This window comes from Papio anubis, chromosome 16 (genome assembly GCF_008728515.1).
Source record: "Papio anubis isolate 15944 chromosome 16, Panubis1.0, whole genome shotgun sequence".
NCBI classification, from domain to species: domain Eukaryota; kingdom Metazoa; phylum Chordata; class Mammalia; order Primates; family Cercopithecidae; genus Papio; species Papio anubis.
The window spans coordinates 68,358,966-68,380,424 of NC_044991.1; the positions used below are offsets into that span (position 1 = coordinate 68,358,966).

At 52.1% G+C, this 21,459-nt stretch overlaps 1 protein-coding gene across 2 annotated transcripts in view; it reads left to right on the plus strand.

Annotated features, from left to right (window-relative positions):
- The first annotated feature begins 2,668 nt into the window (after positions 1-2,668).
- PLCG1 (phospholipase C gamma 1) overlaps positions 2,669-21,459 on the plus strand; it is a 38,932-nt gene continuing 20,141 nt past the window's right edge. The window contains exons 1-2 of one of the 2 annotated variants that reach the window (XM_031656777.1): positions 2,669-2,742; positions 3,228-3,565. In XM_031656777.1, the coding sequence (XP_031512637.1) occupies positions 3,349-3,565 (217 nt within the window). In that variant the 5' untranslated portion in view covers positions 2,669-2,742; positions 3,228-3,348. Of the gene's footprint in view, positions 2,743-2,948; positions 3,566-21,459 lie in introns of those variants that run through there. The other variant, XM_021921042.2, reaches the window with a different exon arrangement.

The window sequence follows — 21,459 nt, forward strand, 5'->3', positions numbered from 1 at the left end:
CCCTCTGCATGCCCTGTTTTTCCTGCACCTCCTTTGGTGGAAGGAGGCAACTGAGGCCTGGGATGCTGGCCCAGAAGTCCCAGGAGGAAATGGGCCCTGTTCCCTGATTACAGGCCTGGCAATGGGCTGAAAACTCAAGCTCTTGTTGGCAGGGATTTCTTGAGCCCCTGGAGGTCCAGCCCCACAGGCAAAAGTAAAAGCAAGGAAGACTTACCCTGCACATTAGGAAGCTCCCCCAAAAAAATGGAGAAACAGATTTAAAAAGTGTATCGAGCCCACAGGCTGCCTGAGTCAGCATGGGAAGCTCAACGAGGGCTGCAGCACTTAGGAGGGTGCCTCCTGTAAAAAACAGGATCAGACAGCCAGAGAGGGGCCCCATTCAGCCCCTGCCCGCCTTCCTGGCCTCATCACTCCCTATCCCCTCCTCAGTCAGGAAACTCTAGCTTTGTAACCCTAAATTCAACAACCTCTTCCTGGCCTCAGGGCCTTTGTACATGCTGTTACCTCTACTTGGAACGTATTTTTCTCCAACCCACCTTTAATAATTCACCTCGCCATTGACTCATTTCCTTTAGACCTCTGCTGCGGTCTGAAGAGATCTCGACCCAATGTTTTTCCTCCTAGCCCTCATCACAATTGTCTTTATGTAACAGACTGTTTAATGTCTGAACTCCCGGAGAGCTGGCGCTGGGTCTCTCTTGTGCTCCTAACTCATGTTGTCAAGGCCCAACACAGGGAAGAGCAGGGTCCACAGAACTTTAAGCCTAAGCCAGTTCAAGCCACACTCTGTGAGCATTCACGTTCTGCTGGATTCCCTGTGCCCTAGGCCAGCAGTGAGCATGCCTCCCCTCACCCATGCTGATTAACCAGAGAGCCTCCATGCCCACTGACTACTGACCACCAGGACTTACCTAAGCCAGTGGATCTCCTGTGAGGCAGAAAACTCATGGAGTCAGGTCGACTTGGTTCTAATTCCCACCTAGTTATGTTAGTTATGGGGCTTTGGGGCAAATTGTAGAACTTCTCCGAATCTGTTTCTCATCAGTAAACTGCAGACCATCATTCCTCATTAGAGGATAATTATGAGGATCAGGTGTGACCACAGGTGCATGCCTTCAGCACAGGGTCTATGCCAGCTCCCTCCCGCCCACGTAAAGGCCTGCCACTAGGTGGCAGTCCATCTCAGCTACCCCACCGCTCCCTAGGCCACAGAAGCTGGCTAGGACAAAGTGTCTCAAAGTCATGCTGAATTCTGAGCTTCTTAGGGGATGCACTTGAGGATATCAACGTAACACACAAGTTTCCACTACAGCAAGACAAAGTCAGAAGCAGCAGCCCCAGGTCACTATCCAGCTGAGTAGGTTGCCTGAGCACACACTCTTACATACTTACAAACTCTAGTCCTACTATCCCACAAATCCCAGGAAGCCTGGCTCTTTCTCTGGCATCAGCTGGAAGCTCTGTTGGGCTTCTCACCTCTGAAATGCAGTAAGTTGTCCTGCTGTGTCTGGCAGCCGACCCACTGCCTGGCTCAACATATCAGACTCCACTGCGACCGTTGGTGTCCTCAATTTTGGCGGTGCTGACAGCGGCAGATAGATTGCAGGGGTGAGTTTCAAGAATGGCTTCAGAAAGACGAAGAGTATGAATTATTCCATAACCAGAAAAAGGCCTTGTGGCTGGAGAATGGAGAGCGAAGGATCACTTGTGAGAGATGAAACTGGTGAGATGGGCAGGTCATATAGAACCTGCTAGGCCAAGCAGCGAGTGTGGATTTTAGGTGCAATAGGAATTCATGGAGGGTTTTAGGCTGGATGTAGGGGATCATTATTTAATTTCATTGTAAAGATTTAAAGCATGGAGAACAGATCCAGGCAAAACAAAAGTGAATAGTCTGGGTGACAGGAGATGGGGCCTTCAGCTTGTGGGTTCAGTGAACAGATCTTGATGGATTGGGGGTGAAGCAGAGGGAGCAAACTTATCTGCAAGGTTTTTGGCCTTCCAACTTAGAGGAGTTTAGCGCCACGTTCTGAGAAAGTGAAGACTGGAAAGAACCGTTTGGGGAGGGAAGGTGAGCTGTCTAAGGTGGGCGGATGTGGCACATGCAGTGGGATGCTGGGGCCTGGAACGTAGGGGAGATGCAGGTTTGGAGTCATCGGTGCCTGTGTGGCCGGTAAAGCCAGGGGAAAGGTCAGGTCGCCTTGGGATCTGGCCTAGCACTGAGTGCAGAGGAAGAGAAGCTTCTGAGATCGAGAGGCAGCGGCCACAGGAGGAGGAGGAAAGTAAGGCGGGGAAAATCAAAGTTCAGGAGAGCATTTGCAGGAGGGGCGCCCGGGATCAGACTCCAGTCCCGCCGCGTGGAGACGGAGCGTACAGAGGCCCATGCGAAGGACAGACACAAAGGCCCTGGGAGCTGCAGGTCAGGCCGCTGGGCAGCGCGGCCGCGGACTTAACGCCCCTGCAAGGGGCTGGGGGGAACTCTCCGAACTAGAGGACCACTGAAGGCCACCCTGGCAGCAGAGGCGGAACAGACAGACGTGGGTCTGGCTGTCCCAAGAGCGGCCAGGGACCAGCCCCGCGCTGCCGGGGGGGCGGGACATGTCGGCTGTCCATCAGTGCCTGCGGCCAATCCGCAGGCGGCCCCGCCCCCGCCCCTCTCAGGAGAGGGCGCGCGGAGAACCCGCTGCCACCGCCGCTGTGAGGCGGCCCGGCCTGGCTCCCTTCGCCGGGAAGCCCGCCCAGGTAACTGGGTTTGGCCAGGCATGCCCGGAGGACGCGCCACCTCCTCGCGTCCCGTCCTGGTCGCTGCATGGGCGGTGTTCGGGACGCGGGGGCTGCGTCTGTGCGGGACCGCGGGCTGGCGGACGCCCGTGCGAGTACGCCTGACTGACGCGCCGGCTGCGGGGCCTGCGGCCTGTGGGCGGGGCTGCCGTGCGTGACAGGGCCGCTCGTGGCCGCCGGGCTGTGTCCGGGGCCGCGTGAGAAAGCTCTGCGGGACTGAGGGCTGGGTGGGTCGACCGGGAACGGCGCGCGCTCCCGCCGCCATCGAGCCTCCGTCCCCGCCTGCGGCCTGTCTGGGGGTCGTGGGGCGCAGGCGCAGCGGGCCGGCGGGCGGGGGTCCTCCCCACGGGTGCGCGGGCGCCTTTGTTCCCGGCGCGCGAGCGGGGCGGGGCCTCAGGGCCGCCCCGCCCCGCCGCGCTCAGGCCCCGCCCCGTGTCCGCCTGCAGGAGCCGCCGCCGGGTCCCGCTCGTCGGCCGCCTCAGCCTCAGCCCCAACCTCAGCCGGCGTCGTTGCGCCTGCTCCCGGGCCGTCCCGGCCTGTGCCGTCGCCGCCCCCAGCGTCGGAGCCATGGCGGGCGCCGCATCCCCCTGCGCCAACGGCTGCGGGCCCGGCGCGCCCTCGGACGCCGAGGTGCTGCACCTCTGCCGCAGCCTCGAGGTGGGCACCGTCATGACTTTGTTCTACTCCAAGAAGTCGCAGCGACCCGAGCGGAAGACCTTCCAGGTCAAGCTGGAGACGCGCCAGATCACGTGGAGCCGGGGCGCCGACAAGATAGAGGGGGCCAGTAAGTGCGCCCCCTTCCTGCTTGGGCCCGCCGCGCGCTGGGGTCGTGGGAGCCCGGCCCAACTGCCTGCGCCCCGGCCGGCCGCCGCAGCGACTTGGGCAAACTTTCGGGCCTTCCCCCACCCCCTCGGGGCCCCGCCCCCGCTTCGTCTCGGGTGGTCACTGGGGGCGGGGGGCATCCGGGTCCTCGGTCACCTGACAGGACACCCCCTCCCCCAGCTGGGGGGAGTTACTGTTCCTGGAGCTTTGCCCTGAGGCCTAAAAATCCTCGCGGGCTGGAGATCTGCGGTGCGGGCATCGGGCCCCCCCAGACCCTGGGAGTGGTGGTGGCATCGTTGAGGGGAGCTAAGGCAGCGGCCCCAACCCAGCACGGGAACCTGGGGCCTGACCAGACGGTCCCCGCCCACCACTCTTTTTCCAGAAAGAGCAGTCTGTGAAACTCTCCGGGCCCCCAGGCTGGGCTCTTGGTTGCAAAGGAACCTTTGGGTTCCCTAAGTAGAACTTAGGCAGATGTTGGGTAGGGCTGGTCTTGGAGCAGAGCCGGGCCTACTCATCTCCCTCTGGGGGAGAGGGAGGAAGGTGGTCTTGTTTGGTTTGGAGAAGCCTGAGAGAAGGCAGTGGCTGTTTTTTTTTTTGTTTTTGTTTTGTTTTGTTTTGTTTTTAATGCTACTTTTGTCCCAAAGCTGAGTTTTGGAAGCCTATGTGGGTGGGCAGACACTCAGTGCCAGAACAGGGACTCCCCTTGCCCTGGGAAGCACGTTCCCAGAAGATGGGCCCCATAAAGGCCTGCCCCAGCGCCTTGGAGTCAGGTACTCTTCTCAGGAGTGCAGCTAGTTTGGAGTCTAGCCCTTTGTCCTCTGTCCGGTGGCTTCAGGGAGCGGGAGCGGCTTCTCTTGGTTTCCTGCCTTTTCGACTTCCCAGGCCTGAGCTTGGCTGCTTTTGTGCTGGTCTGTAGTGGGAGGAGGGAGTTGGGGGATTTTGAAAAACCCCAGATCTTTGAGAGTTGTTCCACTTAGCGCGTGCCTGTGCTGTGGTCGGATGGGCACTCTGCTTTGCCCTCCATTCCCCCGCCTCTCAGTGTGAAGAGATGGTGTGTCTGCAACTCCAGACTAGGTTGCTTCTTGCAGGGACCCCCGGAGACTGGGGTTAGAGAGACCCGGGCTCAGAACCAGGTCTGTGTGAAGGAGGGGGATCAGAAAGTGACACCCCAAAGGGGGGTCCCACAAACCTTCTTGGGTATGGTGTGCATGTGTGTAGATGGTTGAGGAGATTGGGAGGAAGGAAGGTCTTGTGGTGAGGCAGCCAGCCATCCTCAGCTACAAACTCCAGATCTGACACAGATCTAACGCAGCTGCTCAACTTAGAAATGGCAGCCGCCTTCCTCAGTGCCCCCACTGACCCTGTCAGCCACTGGGAGAACATTTTAGTGACTTGAGAGCCTGTGGATTCCAAAGTAGAGGAAGGATGGGCGCTGCAAAGAGCTGAGATAATCCTGGGAACATCACTCAGGCATCAGACTCCAGGCATGGTCCCCTTCCTTGCTCCCTATGCTGTGTTGAGTTGGTGGCACTGGCTGAAAGTTCTCAGAGATCTCCTGGGTAACAGACTGCATTTTAAACCATGCATATTAGCAGGCAATAAATGTAGCACAGTGGTTGATGGCAAGTCTGGATTTGAAGCCCATATATTTGTTGTATGTTTCCCAGCCAGTTACTTACCTTCTCTGTGCCTTGATTTCCTCATCTGTAAAATGGGGGTAGTAATATATCCACTATATATGGTTGCTCCAGGATCAAATGAGACAATTCATGTAAAAATATCTAGCATTGTCTGACACATAAATGTTTAATAAATGTGAGCTGTTATTAGTAATAACATTAACAATAGACCATGGCTGCCCTTCAAGACCCTCAACTGGGAATGGTGAGGGGGTGAGGTGTGGCTGGAGGTAAGGGTGAAGGTGCAGGAAGGGAGGAGGACGGTGACCAAATTCACATTTCACTTAGATTGCTACTCAGAAAAAGGCAGGAAACGGTTTTGTTTTGCCTGAACCCATGTGCCCACTCACCCACCCACCATGTAAAACAGTGTTTCTGTAGAGAAAGTGTTTGGAGTTGTGCACATTTGACTCCTGGGTGTGACCTTTCTTGTTTGTAAGTTGGGGCCTGAACAGAAAAGGGGTGCAGAGAGGGCATGATCTATCATGCCTCAGGTCTTTGGGGGATGGAGGCAGGCACACAGAGGACCTGATAACCCCCTACCCAGCAGTGAGCAGGTGGGTCAGCCAGAGGTGTACACATTCAGTGATCTCATCAGTTAGCTAGGATTTGACAGGCCTGGAGGGTAGGCAAAAGATGTAGGAGGACCCTGGGTCTTGGATTTTGGGGACTCAAATTGAAAGGAGCCTGGATGAAAAGTCTGGTTGATGCCTGTGTGTTCAGACTTTACTAATGGAGGCTTCCACTGAAGCCTGCCCTGTTTCTGTCCATTCATGGGCTCTCCTTGTTGGTAGGTTCTGATTCCTGCGGCCTCTGAGGAGGTTGGACTGCCAGCCGGGTTTTCTGCCACCTGGACTCTTGCCCAAGTGCCTCAAGTATCTGGCCTTTCCTGCTGACCCTACCAGGGTACCAGCAGTGCCTGAAGCCCGGCCAAAGAGAGAGACACTGTGCTACCTTCAGGGTGTCGGTGGACCTGAGGGAGAGACAGTGTGGTTTAAGGAGCACTCATATGTAAGACCTATTTCTGCCCTGACTCTGTGCCGTCTCGCGTCAGCACTTGTGAAATGGAGCTGACACCTGCTGATTTCTAGGGTGGTCATTTGGCTCAAAGGCGGGGTGGGGAAGTGCTTAGGTGTTGACAAGTTTGGTTGTCCTGGTGGTATGACAGGAACCAGGTTGGTGTTTGGCCTTTTATGTTGCAGATACTGACATAAATGAATAAAATGCATTACGTAGAGTTCCAGCTGAGTGCTATCGAGACCTTTTGTCCCATTTTACAGATGAGGAAATGGAAATGGAGAATCGTTTGTGCCCAAGGTGTTGTAAGTGTCAGTGTGTGCCAGGGCCTCAGTTGGGGCCAGCTCACTAGTCAGTGGCTGACTAGCAACCCCAAGACCATGTTCCCTGTGATCCACGTGGCTCCTCTGTGAGACACCTTTGTGCTCAGGCCGTGCATTACAGGGCAAAGACCGCTTTGGCTTTGGTATCCCAAGACAGCCTCAGCCTCTCTAGGCTCTGGCTCCACACTTTTTCTTCTGGTGTCTTCTGAGTTGAGATGGTTCAGACTCGTGTTTAATGAGGTTGTCCATTTGAGGGTCTTTGTGGACCCAGTAAACACTGGTGTAGACACTGGAGGTACTCTGTGAATACTGACTGAGCATGTCCTTGGGGACTTCTGGGGCCTAGTCTTCTGTCTTTGGCTGATTCTTCACTAGATACTTTTCTAGATGCCAGGCCCTCTCAGGTAAATGAATATGGGTGCTTGCTTTTAGGGAAACGAAAACAGGCAATGACAATTGTGAGCAGTACCTTTGATGAAGAGGGTGAGGGTGGCGGAAGAAAACAGCTAACCGCCTTGATGAGGCAGGCGGGCTCAGAAGGGAGGTAGTAGTGGAACCAGCTGGCTGGCGCTTGACCCCTGTGGCTGGGGAGCAGACCACACCAGGAGGTCTGCTCCGAGGGCTAGGCCCACAGCACGGGAGAGGGCAAGGCCCAGGCCGGTGTCATCAAGGGTTTTCTTTGTACTGGCTGTTACTCCCAGTGGGAGAGGGGCAAGAGCACATGTCCGGACCTCCAGAGCTAGCCATCCCTGCCTGTGTGTTTCCTGTCTGAATGTAGTTTTTTCCAAGGGAAGTCAGACCTTTTAGTGTTTCCTCAGCACCCCAGGCTTGCCCTGATGTGTGGGTTTCCAGGCCCCCCGCCCAGCTGGGATCCTCTGTTTCCTGTGAACCTAGGAAAAGGGCCTGCTTCACAGATAACTGGAGGAGCTGAGCACACCCAGTCCTGGGACCCACAACACCTCCAGCTTCTCTCCGGACTCCGCGTGTATGTGTACATAGATGCACAGGATTCAGTTGGAGTTTAGAGATCTTGACTACCAGCTTTGCTCTGGGTAGCTTCTTGGAATGAGGCACATTTATTAATATCTGCAATAAGTATTATTATACCTCCAATTCACCCAGTGCTAGGCAGCAAGGATTCAAAAGTTTATTGAGACATGGTTTGTGCCATTGAGGAACTCTTGGAATAGACAGATGTAGAGGCATGTGATTATAACCCTGTGTGTTACATGCCATAATATAAAAGCCTCTGCCAAGAACTGTGAGGAGCTCTGCCAGGAAGGCATTAAAGGAGAGGTGACCTTTGAGGTGGGCCTTGAATTACTGAGGCACCTGCCTGTGCCGAGGCTGAGGAACTGGGAATCACTCCGTGCAGGGGTAGGGAACAGAGTTGGTGTGGTAGAGAGGAGGCTGGGACTGGTTGGAGACAGCTGTAGCCCTGGCGTGCCGTGCCCAGCAGATTACACTCAGTTCTGGAGGCAGCGGGAGTCAGCAGAGGCTGTAGTGGGACTGACTTGCCTCTGTCTGGGAGACCACAGTGGCAGTGGTTTGTCAGGCAGGTGTTGGGGAGGGAGGCCAGTGAGCTCCTCCAGTTTGCAGGAGAGAACTGATGAGGGCCCAGACAAGACCTTCTTGCTGAGCCAGGGTGGGGATGCCATGGTGGTGGATGGGAGAAGGGCTGGGTCTTGAGGGGTGAGACAGAGCTTAGTAGTTAAGCATTTGGGCCCTAGACTCTGCTTGAATTAAAATCCTGTTGTGCAGCTTACTTGCTCTGTGACCTTAAAGCATGTGGCTTTACCTCTCTGGGCTGCTTATCAGTAAAAGGGATAGTATCAAATGGCATTTATTTTATAAGGTTTTTGTGAGGATTTGATGAGAACCTGTATAAAGTGCTTAGCATGATGTGTGGCACAGTGTAAGTGCTTACTATGTAGGAACCCTGACAGGACAGAGATGAGGATTAAGTTCCCAGGAGGACCTAGTGGGGAGAAGAGCGAATGCACCTGTTGTCCTAAGGGACTGGTGCCTGGCCACCAAGCCCTTTGATTCAGAGGCAAGGAGGCCTGCCCATCCTCTCTTGCAGCTCTCAGCAATCCCTCTATTGTCAGGGCTCTTTCCCACTGCTGGTTTTGCAGGGAGACACGGCAGTTGGCTGGAAGCAGCTGCTTTGGGTGGTAACCCTTTCTGTGGAGTGAAGGTATGATATTGTCCTATTTCTAAGTGCCTAGCCCAGGACGCTATCTGGAGAGACCTTGTCTTCCAGGAAGTGCTCTAATGCCACAGCCTTGATGTGGTAGGGCCTGCCTCTGCTGTCACTGTTCTGTGTCAGTCTCCGTTAACTCACAGCATCTCTTCTCACTCTGTGCCTTTTCCTGTGGGACGTTGCTTCAAGGAGACTACAGATGATAAGTTGGAGGGAGGGAGTGAGGCCTGAGATTGCAAAGGCCTGATATTAGAAGACTGATTTTTTCCCCTTTCCACTTGCTTTGTTAGAACTAGAGAAGTCGCTGCAGACTTTGAGGAGAGTCGTAGGAGAGATGGGTGTGGGACAGGAGGATGGGAATGTTCTGGTGCCCCTTGTAGAGCGCCTTGTTTAGAGGAGCATGGGAACAGTGCCTCCTTGGAGGGAATCTCGCAGAGCAGCATGTTTACAGGTGGCAAGACTCAAGGTGGAGCCATGGGTGAGGATTGGCTTCGGGCCGCCGTTGACTATATCGTCCCACCTTGCTGGTAATTGAGCTTAAGTGCCTAGAGATTTGTGGCTAGAGCTGGTCAGATTTGGGTTCAGGTCTCAGCTCTTACTGTGACCTTGGGCAGATTACTTTTCCCTGTCTGAAACTGATCTTTAGCTGTAAAAGTAATTTCTTCTCACAGAGCTGTATGTTAATAATAAGGGAGATTGTATATCAGAGTAAGAGATTTTATGTGAAAAGTACCCAGCACAACATTTGTCACTTAGTGACCACTTAACAGTATTCATTTCCTTTACTCTCACCTTCGTTAACTACAGAGCTCCAATTCTCCACCACTGAGCTCGGCCACAAGTGGCTGCTCCAACAACCTGGGCTAGGAGTCTGTTTCCTACTCGCTTTCTGTGTTCCTTCCCTGAGTCTGTACACAGAGGACTGGGGCACCAAAAAACTCTGGAATTTGAACAGTATATTGGGAGTTCATGGAACATTTTCTCACCTGTTGTATTGTTTGAACTTCCCAGTAGCTCCATGAATCCATGGAGGACAGGAGTTACTATCTCTCTCTTACAGAGGAGAAAACCAACGTCCTGAGGGTAAGGTCACATAGCAAGTTCGTGGTAGATCCTAGGATTTCTGATTCCTGCTATAGTATTCAGTTTATTCTCCCATTCTGGTGCAAGTGACAATAAGATGGACTGTTCTATAGGAACAGAGGGTTATTTTTTTTGTTTTGTTTTTCTTCCCTCTGGCCACATGTGTTTGACCAGCCTAGGCTTCCATCTGTGGACGAGCTGGACTTATTGCCTCAATTTCAAAACCCGTCCTGCACTCATCCTTGCCACAACCCTGGTGTTGAGATGCTTGGCCCACCCAGACCTTTCCCACACTCGTACATGTAGGTGAATGTAGCCGCTGTTTGGGAACGGGGTACAGAAGAGCCTCACCCTCTTGACTTGCTGGTTCGTGGTGACACTTTGAACATGGGAACCTGGGGCTCCGTGCCCCAGATGTCCTGAGAAGGGCTTTGCCAGGATTCTCTATGACAACTCAAGAGCGTGCATTCATTCATATGCTCCTTAATTTGTCATACATTTATTGTGGGCCTTGCTACTGTGTTTTGGGCATGTTGAGTTGGATGTGATTACTCCAGCCTCTGACTTGTTCATGGTGGCAGTAGATCTCTAGCTTGGTTTGTGTTTCATCTCACCATAGCTACTCTCCTTAAAAAAACAAAAAAAACTAGCTTTCTTGGGCCTCAGTGGCTCATTGAATAAGTGAGACACTACTTGTGCTTCCCTGGCTTTAGACTCTGGCATTTGCTAACTGTGCCAAGCACTGTGGAGACCAGAAGTAGACATAAGGTTAGGGTAGATACAGCCAGAAAGGAGATAAATAGCCAGACAGATAAAATGCTTACAAGATTCGGTGAGTTCTATGAAGGAAATAAGCAAGAGGCTGCTCTGTCAGGGTAGGTGAGGGTGTGCTGTGCTAACAAATGGTGCCCACATATCGATGGCTGGCAACAAGGAATGTTAATTTCCCCTATTTGCTGTGTGTGCTGACCTACACCACCGTCCCTGGAGAGTGGCCTCAGTGATTCTGGGTGAGGCCTCTAGCACAGAGCCTGAACACCCTGGGTAAACTAGGCTGGAGAGGGATTTGGAGTATGGAGGTTTAGAAGGAATTAATTTGTATGACTTAGGGTGCATGTGGTGGGTGTGGCTTTGCTGTTACAGAGTAGAGTGCTGCCTGTGTGGGTCAAGAGACTGCCTTGGCTGACATCTTTGAAATAGGTATCTTTGTGTGGCCCTTGCCTAATTGTTATCTCTCTGTCATAGCCGCCCCCACTTCCCCACTGACCCATGCCCCTACTTGAGCTGCCTGCTGAGCCTACTCTGTTGTGGCCACAGTATTCTGCTGCCGCCCAGAGTTTGAGTTTCTCGCTACTTCTGCCACTCACCACAGCTGCTTCCCAGAGCTTTGCTGGGTGTGCTGGAGTCTCCAGAGAAAGTGGGGAATATGGGTGCCTAGAGACCTCTGGTGGGTGTTTTCAGCCCCTAGAGAGTAGAGAAAGAAGTGTGAGAAGGGGTTCGTCCCCGAATATTCTGTATTTTCGGAGAAGAAGCAGTGGGGACAGTGGAGTTGGTTGCCTTAAGAGAGGCTATGGTCCCAAGAGATGGGACTTGGAGAGTCTCTACTTGCATTCCTGGCTAAGCCCTTAATATTCTCCCACCCCTCCTTGCAAGACTAGTTCCTTTTGAGGTAGTGCTTGGCTAGCTTTTGAGAGGCTGCAGTGGCTGTGTGCCCAGGCTTAAGTCCTAGCTTTCTCCCCACTCTTTACCTCCTAGGAACCGGGCCCATCCTGGGGGAGGCAGGGAGGAGCTCCTTTTTATAGTCCACATGTAGGCTTTGTGTATAGGCCCTGCTGCTTCCTTCCGGCCCTGGCCCTTCCTGGTGTTGGCCGGTGGCCCTGGCTTCAGCAAGACTCAGGATGCAGAGTAAACGGGGCGGGGCGTGCTCCTGCAGAAGACTGGCATCCCTTTTTACTGAGCCCAGGCCTGGCACAGAGGAGGCTGGAGTTGGGAAGCAAGAAAAGGAGGTGACCCAGTCCTTGATCCTGAGAAGCTTGTGATCTGGACCATGCAGAAAACCACTAATGCCCAGGGCTGGCAGGAGACAGCTATGCCTAAAGTGCTGTAGGCTGAGCCTGAGGGCCAAGACGGCATCGCCTCTCTCCCTGTAGCAGCCCATCCTACCCACTGGGGTCCCTCCACCTGCCAGCTGGCAGACAGGTGTTGGGTAAAGGATCTGTACAAAGGCTGTGAGGGGCCTGGGTGCAAGGCAGCAAGGCTTGGGTATGGTGGAGAGTGGGCAGTCTCACTGATGTTCTGAGCCCTGACAGTGAACAGCTGGCCAGACTGGTGAGGGGTTGGGCCATGGCGAGTTTGGCCACTTGTTTGTGTGTGTTTAGTTCTTCCTCGGCACAGGTGGGGAGTTCACTTTGGGGTTGGCTTCCTGTTTTCTTGGACACCTGGGGATATGGTTGAGTTAAAATGTCCTGAGGGAAATGATTGTTGAGGGCATGGGCCTGGGTCATAGTGTCCTTGGCTTGGCCTTGCCCGTGGTAGGAGTCGGGTATTGACCACACTGGGTTCTGGCTGTGTAGGTGTGGGTGTGTGCTGGGAGAATTCCAACCCCACCTTGACTTCAGCCTAAGACCCAGAGAGTGTGGGCCTGAGTTCACAGGGTGACTAACCCTAGGAAGGAGTGAAGGAGAGCTCTAGTTGGCCATAGGTCCCACAGGTTTCTCAACTTACTTGGGGGCAGGAGGTGAGCTAAGGAATACAACTCCATTCCCTCAGTTGGGAGGTTGGGCAGCAATGGGGGCAGGGGTGATGGTCCTTCTCTGAGGCGCTGAAGACCCACTTTATGGTCACTCCGTCCTGCCTGATAGTCCACCAGCTGTTTGGAGGCAGCTTCCCTCTTTCTGCCCTAGTCACTTCCTCCCCCTTCAACAGTAATTGAGTATAATGTGCTTGTGTTAGCTTGTTCATCCTAACTAGGACTGTGGGCTTTTCTTGGGAGTTCTTAGCATATCCACCAAGGAGGTTAGAAAAGGTAACATGTCACTTTGTTAAGAATTTTGCTGAGGGCCTTTTGAGGCCAGCAGTGAAACACAGAGCATTCCCTCTAGTGAGAACAGAATGTCTGTTGCCAGACTGATTCCAAGAGGATGGCCTGGTTCTGGCCTGAGAACTGGTCTACACTGGAAGCATGAAGCTCCATACAATCATGTGTGCTAGTAAAGGTTGGGAAAGCAGCTGTCCTAAGCAGGTAAAACCATAGGGTATTCAACTTCAACTTGGGAGAAAGAAATCCAAGGCAGCCGTCTCTCTCAATAGGGGAGATGAGTTCAAAGAATTTAAGCTGGACTGGGCACGGTAGCCCACACCTGTAATCCCAGCACTTTGGGAGGCTGAGGCAGGTGGATCACGAGGTCAGGAGCTCAAGACCAGCCTGGCCAAGGTGGTGAAACCCCATCTCTACTAAAAATACAAAAATTAGCCAGGCGTGGTGGCGGGTGCCTGTAACCCAGCTACTCGGGAAGCTGAGGCAGGATAATTGCTTGAACCCAGGAGGCAGAGGTTGTAATGAGCCAAGATCGCGCCACTGCACTCTAGCCTGGGCGACAGAGCGAGACTCTGTCTCTTAAAAAAAAAAAAAAAAAAAGAATTTAAGCTGGGCTTTCTGGGCGGGCAGTGAGTGAATGAGAGATCCCTGGCACCTTGGAGTGAGGTCAGAGACTAGATCACTCACTGGGGCCCTGTTTCCCAGGAAGCAAAAAGGGGACAGGAGAGTGGCTTGGCTTGGGCTGGCATGGCCCAAAGGGAGTGCAGCCAGATGCTGTGGCAGCTGGGTCAAGCAGCTGTAAAACAGGAGAGCCTAGTGGGTTCTGCTGAATGAAGCAGGATGTCTCAGCAAGCAGGCCTCTGACCTGATGACTTCCAGTCATTATTTAGAATGTCTCCAACCCCACAGATTTACTCTGTTGGAGGCTTAAGGACTAAACCCCCATTTACCGTCCAAGAGGTGGCAGTAACACAGAAATCAAAGAGGCAGAAGCCAAGGTTGGGGTGGTGAGACATCATGAGGTTCAGGGAGTGGCAGAGGGGAAGGCCTCCATTCTCCCTCTCCCACTCATCTCCCTACCACAGCCCCTATTGCTCTGACACTTCCTCCACCACTATGAGTCCTAGGCCCCTATTGTTTCCTTGTAGGAGGGAGACCCCAGATTTTTATTTCTTCTCCCAACCCATTCCATTTCCTCTCCCTTGTGAGAGGGCTCTGCACAGACAGGGCAGCAGAGAGAAACTTGGAGATATGCTGGGCTGTGGTCAGTAGGGCCTCATTTATCTAGTGAGCAGGAACAGGTTGTATAGCAGTGATGCTTTCATTATATTTTTCTTGAATAAGGTCCCCAAAACCTTATTAAGTTTCTGGTAGGCATGGGGCATTGAAGATGACAGACATGGTGCAGTCTCTCAAGAAGTTTGCACTCTAGTAGAGAAGACAATCAGACAGCCTTAAAATACATGTATGGCTACTACTGTAATGAATACTGTGAAGCAGGAGTGCGCCACGCAACCTGGAGTCCTCTCCATCCTCCCCTTCTGTCTGTGCTGGCCCTGCTTGGCCACTTCCAACAAGGATTCTGAGGCATTACAGAGCACACGTCTAGGGTACAGGCAGTCTTGGCTTTGAAGTATTGTTGGCTTTGCCACTCACCAACTGCCACCTTAGGTAAGTGAATTAACCTCTTTGTGCTCAGTTTCCTCACTCGGGAATCGGGGATCCTCATACCTACTTCATAGTGTTATTTGCAAGGATAAAATATAAGGCAGTTTTTATCCTTGTAAGGCAATCTTATCGAGAGCTTTACACAGTGTCTATGCAAAGTAAATATGCAAGAAATGAGTGTTAGGATGCCAGATGCTGCTGTTGCTCATCGTCTCTTCCCACCCAGAAGAGGTAGTAACTACTTCATCCTCTACTTCTCAGCTTCTCATAGTATTTGTCTGTGGACTCTATTTAACGTAAGGTGTCTAGCATAATACTCATATCTAATTTTTCTTTCCACATTCAAGCTCCTTGAGGTAGTTGTATTCCAAGTACCTAGTTTAATGTCTCTCATGTAGGTGCTCAGAATATATGGTTAATTTTGAATAATAAAGCCAGTAGGACTTGTCAGAGGGCTGGAATGAGGGTTGGTGAGAGAGAAGGAGATGCGAAGGATCAGTCTGAAGTTTGGAGTTTGGGTACCTGTTTGAATGGTGATGCTTTTAGCTGACCCAGGGGGTATGGCAGGAGGCCTGAGTTCTGGTGAGAGAAGACAGTGTTTGGTTTTGAGGGGTTGCCTTTGAGGTGTTTCAAGATAAAGAGTGGAGATAGCAAGTAGGCAGCTGAATTGAAGGATCTGAAGCTTAAGAGGAGAGGACTAGGCTAGAGACCTGTTTGTGAATTATCTGTATATAGGAAGTAATTAAGGGTGTGGGCATGGCTGACACTGATGAGGAAGAAGGCAGAGCACTGGAAGAGAGTACCTTGGCCTGAGCCTTCACCAAGGCCATTGCTAAATGCAGGTAAGCCTGTAGCTCACAAAGAATCATGACAACCAGGCAAGGTTGTGCAGGAGAAATCAAGGGCAGAGCTTCAAGGAGACAGGGTGTGATCACCCGTGTTGATTGCTCTGAGGGATCAGGAAGGAGGATCATAGATAAGTGACCGATGGGACAGGCACGGTTCTTCATGCCTGTAATCCCAGCTCTTTGGGAGGCCAAGACCGGCGAGTCATTTGAGCCCAGGAGTTCAAGAACAGCCTGGGCAACATGGCAAAACACCATCTCTGCAAAAACTATAATTAGCCTCGTGTCCTGGTTTGCCTGTAGTCCCAGCTATGCGAGAGGCCCAGGTGGGAGGATCATCTGCATCTGGGGAGGTAGAGGCTACAGTGAGCCCTGGTGGTACCACTGCACTCCAGCCTGGACAACAGAGTGACTTGTGGGCCAGGCATGGTGGCTTACACCTGTAATCTCAGCACTTTGGGAGGCTGAAGTGAGAGGATCACTTGAGGCCAGGAGTTCGAGGCAAGCTTGGGCAACATAGCGAGACCTCACGTCTATAAAATATAAAGAAAAAATTTAAAAGTAACTTATACCCAGTGCTCTGGTTCTCCAAGTAGCCTGAGTATACTATGTGGGGGAGCAATTTGTGAGGGACTGTTTTGGTCCTGGGCATTCCTGAGACATGGCCCTGGTGGGTCCCCAGTCTCTCTCCTGTAGCCAGGAGCCTGGCATACACAGGCTGTCTAGAAAGAACTTAGGCAGCATCAGTCTGCAAGGGAGGCAGAGTTTGGAGCACACTAAACTACTGACCCAGAAGGCTGACCCATGACTGCCTGGAGAATCTTCTGGACTTGTGCAGAAAAGTTGGGGAAAGCCACTTTTCCCTACTGTGGCAGTCAAGGTTGGTATGGGCCATCTTCCCTCCCTTCTCATCCATGATTCTCTGAATGCCCTGTTTGTGAAACATAGTGGACTCCTGCACCTCTGTCTTGTTTTCCATGAACCCCTCTGCCCAATGTGTGCTTGTCAGCCCTCCAGACCTACCTTTTACAGAGCACTCCAAGACTTTGCTACACACACACTCGGCTCCACAGACACGTCCCTGTTCTGCTTTTTGCATTACCTCATAGTTATCTGCTTCCCCATCTGTTTCCTCCATCAGGCAGGGGTTTTCTCAAAGGCAGGAACTCAAATGCCTTATTGATCTCTGTTTCCCTAGGACCCAGCCCAGGGCCTGGCATGGAGTAGATAGATGCCTGATAAATATTTGATCAGATGATGGAATGACTGAATAAGCCAAATAGATCACTGTTGAGTGCTCTTCTAGCTTTGATTTATCTGGGTGGGACCTCCTTTCCCTTCCTTCCTTTAGATTCTGTTAATACCTCTGAAATAGGTAAGATTAATTTAGAGTCCTAGGGAAGAGGGCTGCCTGCCTGGATGGTACAAAGGCTGGCTATGGCTGCTCTGTGTGTCTCTGTATACCCAGTGTCGGGGATAGCAGCTGCTGTGGGGACACTGCAGAGTGTCCCAGTTCTGCCATGACTCACCATATGACTATGACAAGACCCTTTGGACCCTCTGTTTCCTCATTGTTTCAAAGAGATTTGTCTAGAATCTAGACGAAGCTTGTCCAACTCGCTGCCCACGGGTCTGGTTTGAAGGCAACTGCTGCACAGGAATGGGAAGGACAGTAAGCCCCACCCACCATCGCCTTCCTTCCCTTTGCCATATAACCCTGTGACCCCGCAAGTCCCTGAACCCAGATCCTTGTTTGTAAAATGGAAATGGATAGCTACCCACCCCTCCACTTTGGCCTTCCTTTGGTGGCAGCCAGATGTGCTCAGGGAAACCTCAGATTTGTGAGTATGTTTCTACTGAGAGGCAGGAGGAGGAATATTATAGTCTCAGGAAGAGAGAGGAATGAGAGGGAGAGAAGAACTCACTCTTTCCACAGGCTTTGGGCATACACAGCCAGCTTGGGAATTGCTGACCATCCTGTGGCCTGGCTACTACTGCATCAGGCTTTCTTCCCACCTGTGTCCAGGTTCTGTCTTTGTCTCTTCTTTGGCTACCTCCATCCTTTTCCTTCAGAGCTGCAAAAACCTTGCCAAAGCCGTATAGTCCTGATGGTGCAGAGCCCCTGTGCCTCTGGCTCCTGTGAAGGGGGATCTGTAGTGCAGTGTCTGCCCTACCCCACAGGGAGTTGTATAGGAACTTGAGGAGGGGTGACTGAGGTAGGGGGCCAGAAGTGGCCCAGATGATAGTCACTTCTGCTGGAACTTTTCTTTGTCCATCTTTCAGCATCCTCTGGTGGAGAAGGCTTAGCTCCATTAATGCTCTCCTAGGTCCGGGCTGTGTATTTTCTTTGGTACGGGAGTGGGGAACTGGGAGGGGCTCATCTGTTTGCCACATGCTACATGTGGAGAGGGTGATTGGTGAGAGGTCATTTTGGAGAAGATCTACACACCTCTTCTGACCCCCGGGACCACTCTCCTGAATCTCCTGGTGGTCTTGGCTTAGGGCCCAGCAGGGCATGAGTGCTCAGCATCCTGCTGCTTTTACTGTTCTGTTTTTCCCAAAGCTCTGTTGGCTTCCCATGGTTCCCACTGGCTATAGGAATCTTTGTGTAGGGACCTCCCAGTGTTTCCAGACTGTACTGGCACCCAGGGGTCACATTGCCCTCAACTGTGCCTGCTCCTTCTTTTTCTGTTCCCATTGTTACCTCACTGACCACTGCATTTTCAGTATTTGTTGTAGCCCCACAGCCTCTGTGGCCCACTGTGCCACCTCTTCCAGGAAGCCATCCTTGATACCATCTTTCTGGTACCATGTTTGAGCATCTGTGGCCTTTGCTGCCTGTTAGATAATTAGCTCTGGAATCTAACTCCCATGTGTTTACTCCTGCTCTTAAGTACTCTAAACATTTTGAGGCCTCTCCAGGCCCTGGGTTTGTGTTGGACTGGTAGGGAATGGAGAGAAGAGTCAAATGTGGTTTGTTCCTTGGAGAAGCTCATAGGCCAGTGGCCTAAGACACCAGGGAAGCACCAGTAGGTGTGACAAGTGGTGACACACAAGAGAGGAGGGGGCACCTAGTGTGCCCCTGGCCTGGGCCTGGTGGGGGCTTAAGTGAGGAGGTAGGAGTGGCTTGTGCACAGACTGAGGCAGGAGGGAGTATGGGGAGACATGGGCTGGAGTCTGTATTGTGTTAATTGAACTTGGACCCTTTTGAGGAGGGCTGGGCTTTTGCTGCCTTCCTCCAGTGCTCTCTGCAGAGTGGGGCACACAGGCCTTGAAGGGTTCTGGGGTCCACAGCCCACAGGTAGGGGCAGTAAAAACCCCCAGAAGGGAAGGAACCTGTCCAGGAAATCTTTGCTTACCTCTTTGAAGCTCCTTAGATTTTAAAGAGACCTTTCATACTTACTATGAGTTGCAATTTTTTTAAGTTATAAAATTTTTTTACTCCACGCATGTTTAAATGGATAGTTTTTGCTACCATTTACATCAATTAGCTTACACACTTCGCGTTTTGTGTTTTTGTTTTGTGTTTTTAGAGAAAGGGTCTTGCTTCATTGGCCAGGCTGGAGTATAGTACTGTGATCATAGCTCATAGAGCTTCCTACTCTTCTGCAGCCTCAAACTCTTGGGCTCAAGTGATCTTTCCCACTGCCTCCCAAGTAGCTGGGAGTACAGGCATGTGCTACCATGTCTAGCTAAGTTTTTTTAATTTTTATTTTTTGCAGAGGTGGGGTCTTCCTCTGTTATCTAGACTGGTCTTGAACTCCTGGCCTCAAGCAGTCCTGTTGCGTCAGCCTTCTAAACTGAGCGTATGCACTTTATAAAGGGAAAACGCTCTCTTAATTTCAGACAGGGCATGGTGGCTCATGCTTCTAATCCCAGCAGTTCGGGAGGCTGAGGCAGGCGAATCACTGAAGGTCAGGAGTTTGAGAGCAGCTGGCCAACATGGTGAAACCTCGTCTCTATTAAAAATACAAAAATCAGCTGGGCAAGGTGGCGTGCTCCTGTAATCCAAGCTACTTGGGAGGCTGAGGTACGAGAATCACTTGAACCCCGGAGGCGGAGGTTGCAGTGAGCTGAGATTGCACCACTGCACTCCAGCCTGGGCAACAGGGCGAGACACCCAGACCCAGAGAAATATTTCAGTGAAAGCTTGTTTCATGTTCAGAAATTTGGGATACTTTTTGTTATGGTTTTCTTGGCCGTATCTCCATCATTTAGTGGGTTTAGTTTTCAGTATGTCCTCCTGTCCCTTTCTGATTAAATCACCTTTGTATCTCTAACCTCGTTGACATCTCACTGTAGTCCAATGAAGGAGATGCCAGGAGTGGTGATTCTATTTTGCAAATGAAGAAAATGAGGCTCGGAGAGATGGGTCCAGGCCTCCTGCCCACCTTGCCAGTGCTTTTGCTCATAGTATCTCTCTACATCCTTTTTGCCTGATGAGTGGTTAACAAGCTTATAAATTTGGGGGACCTCTGTCGGGCTATTTGAAAGTGGATTTTTTGAGCACAGGGGACACTAGGACACAGGTTCCAACAAGAAGATTAGGTCTAATTTAGGGTCTTGGATTTGATGGTTGGGCTCCCTCTCCCCCTTCTCGGGTCTGCCATGTGTCTTCCCCCTAGGGCAGGATTGGCTGGCTCTCACTGGCTGTGCTCTGAGGAGCCCTGCCTTTGCTCTTCTCTTTCTCTTCCCTAGGGTTTCCACTGTCCTTGAACTCTGCCTGGGCAACAGGAATACTGCCCTTATGCACATCCCTGTGGTGGCCAGACAGAGTGGTTATCCCACTTTACTGGACAGGAGGGGAGCTGGTGACAGGCCTGCAACTTGGCCTGATGTCTCGGGGGAGTTGGGGTGGGAGTCAAAGACAGGAAGCAGCCCTACCTTCAGAAGAGCCAGGCACACAGATGGGTCCTCTGTGGTTATTGTCTTCCCCCTTTCCCAGGTTCCAGACTGGCTGCCCACCATATAGCTTGTCCCTTTGACAGCACCCTGTCTCCCCAGTCAGTGGACTGGGTGCTGTCCCAGGATGGGGGTTTACTCTCCTGCAGAGGCAGGTTCTCAGCTGGCCCTGAGGGTTGTATAGCTTCACAGCTCCCTGAGTGCTTGGGCATAGGGTGGCTCAGATGAGGAAACAGGCTCCTTTTAAAGGGAAAGCAACTGCCATTACTGGCATGTCCAAAAGGCGGATGCTCTCCAGGACTGCATGGTCCAGAAGCTCCGCTCTGAGTAACTGCTGGTCTCTAATGTCTGTGGTCTTAGGCCAGGAGTCTGTCCCTGGGCTGAGAAGGGAGGGGAGAAGAGAGAAGAGATGGAAAAGGAACATTGCCCTTCCCAGTCTCCCTGGCCTCATCATATAAGCTTTTATTTTACAAATTCAGTCTTGTGGCATTTTGCCTCAATGCTTAGAGCTGGCCCCAGGTGCCAGGCAGCAGGCACATTTCCTTCTGCCCAGAAAACAAAACACAAATGAATTCGAGGTTGGGCGTGGTAGGGCAGGCCAAGGCTGACCTTCCTATGTGGATATCTGTGAGGTAGTATGCCTACAAGTAAGGGTCTGTTGTGTGTCTACTCCCACGAAATCCTTCATCTTATGATGAAACAGAGAGGACTGCAGACTTGCCAAGGCCTCGCTATATGCTTGAAGCCAGGATTTGAAACTTGATCTTTAGGGGTGCACATGCCTCAGACTATTGGTGAGTGTGCAGGTGGGGCACTGCAGGCTTAGGAAGCAGCATGTCTGCATATGCTTATCTGTACACAAGTCCATAAGAGTCCCCCTTCTCCCCATACAATGCCCCCATCCCTGCCAGACTTCTTTTTGAGCTGGGGAAATAGCTGCTTGTATTCTTCTCTTCATGGACCAGCTTTATTTCACCTAAGTTTGGGTTTGCACCTGGTGGGGCCCTGGCAAGTGGCCTTATTTATCTCCACTATTGTCAGCTTTTGTAGGCTCCATGTCAATGGCACTAGGCACACAGACAGGTGGGCTGTCTCCAGA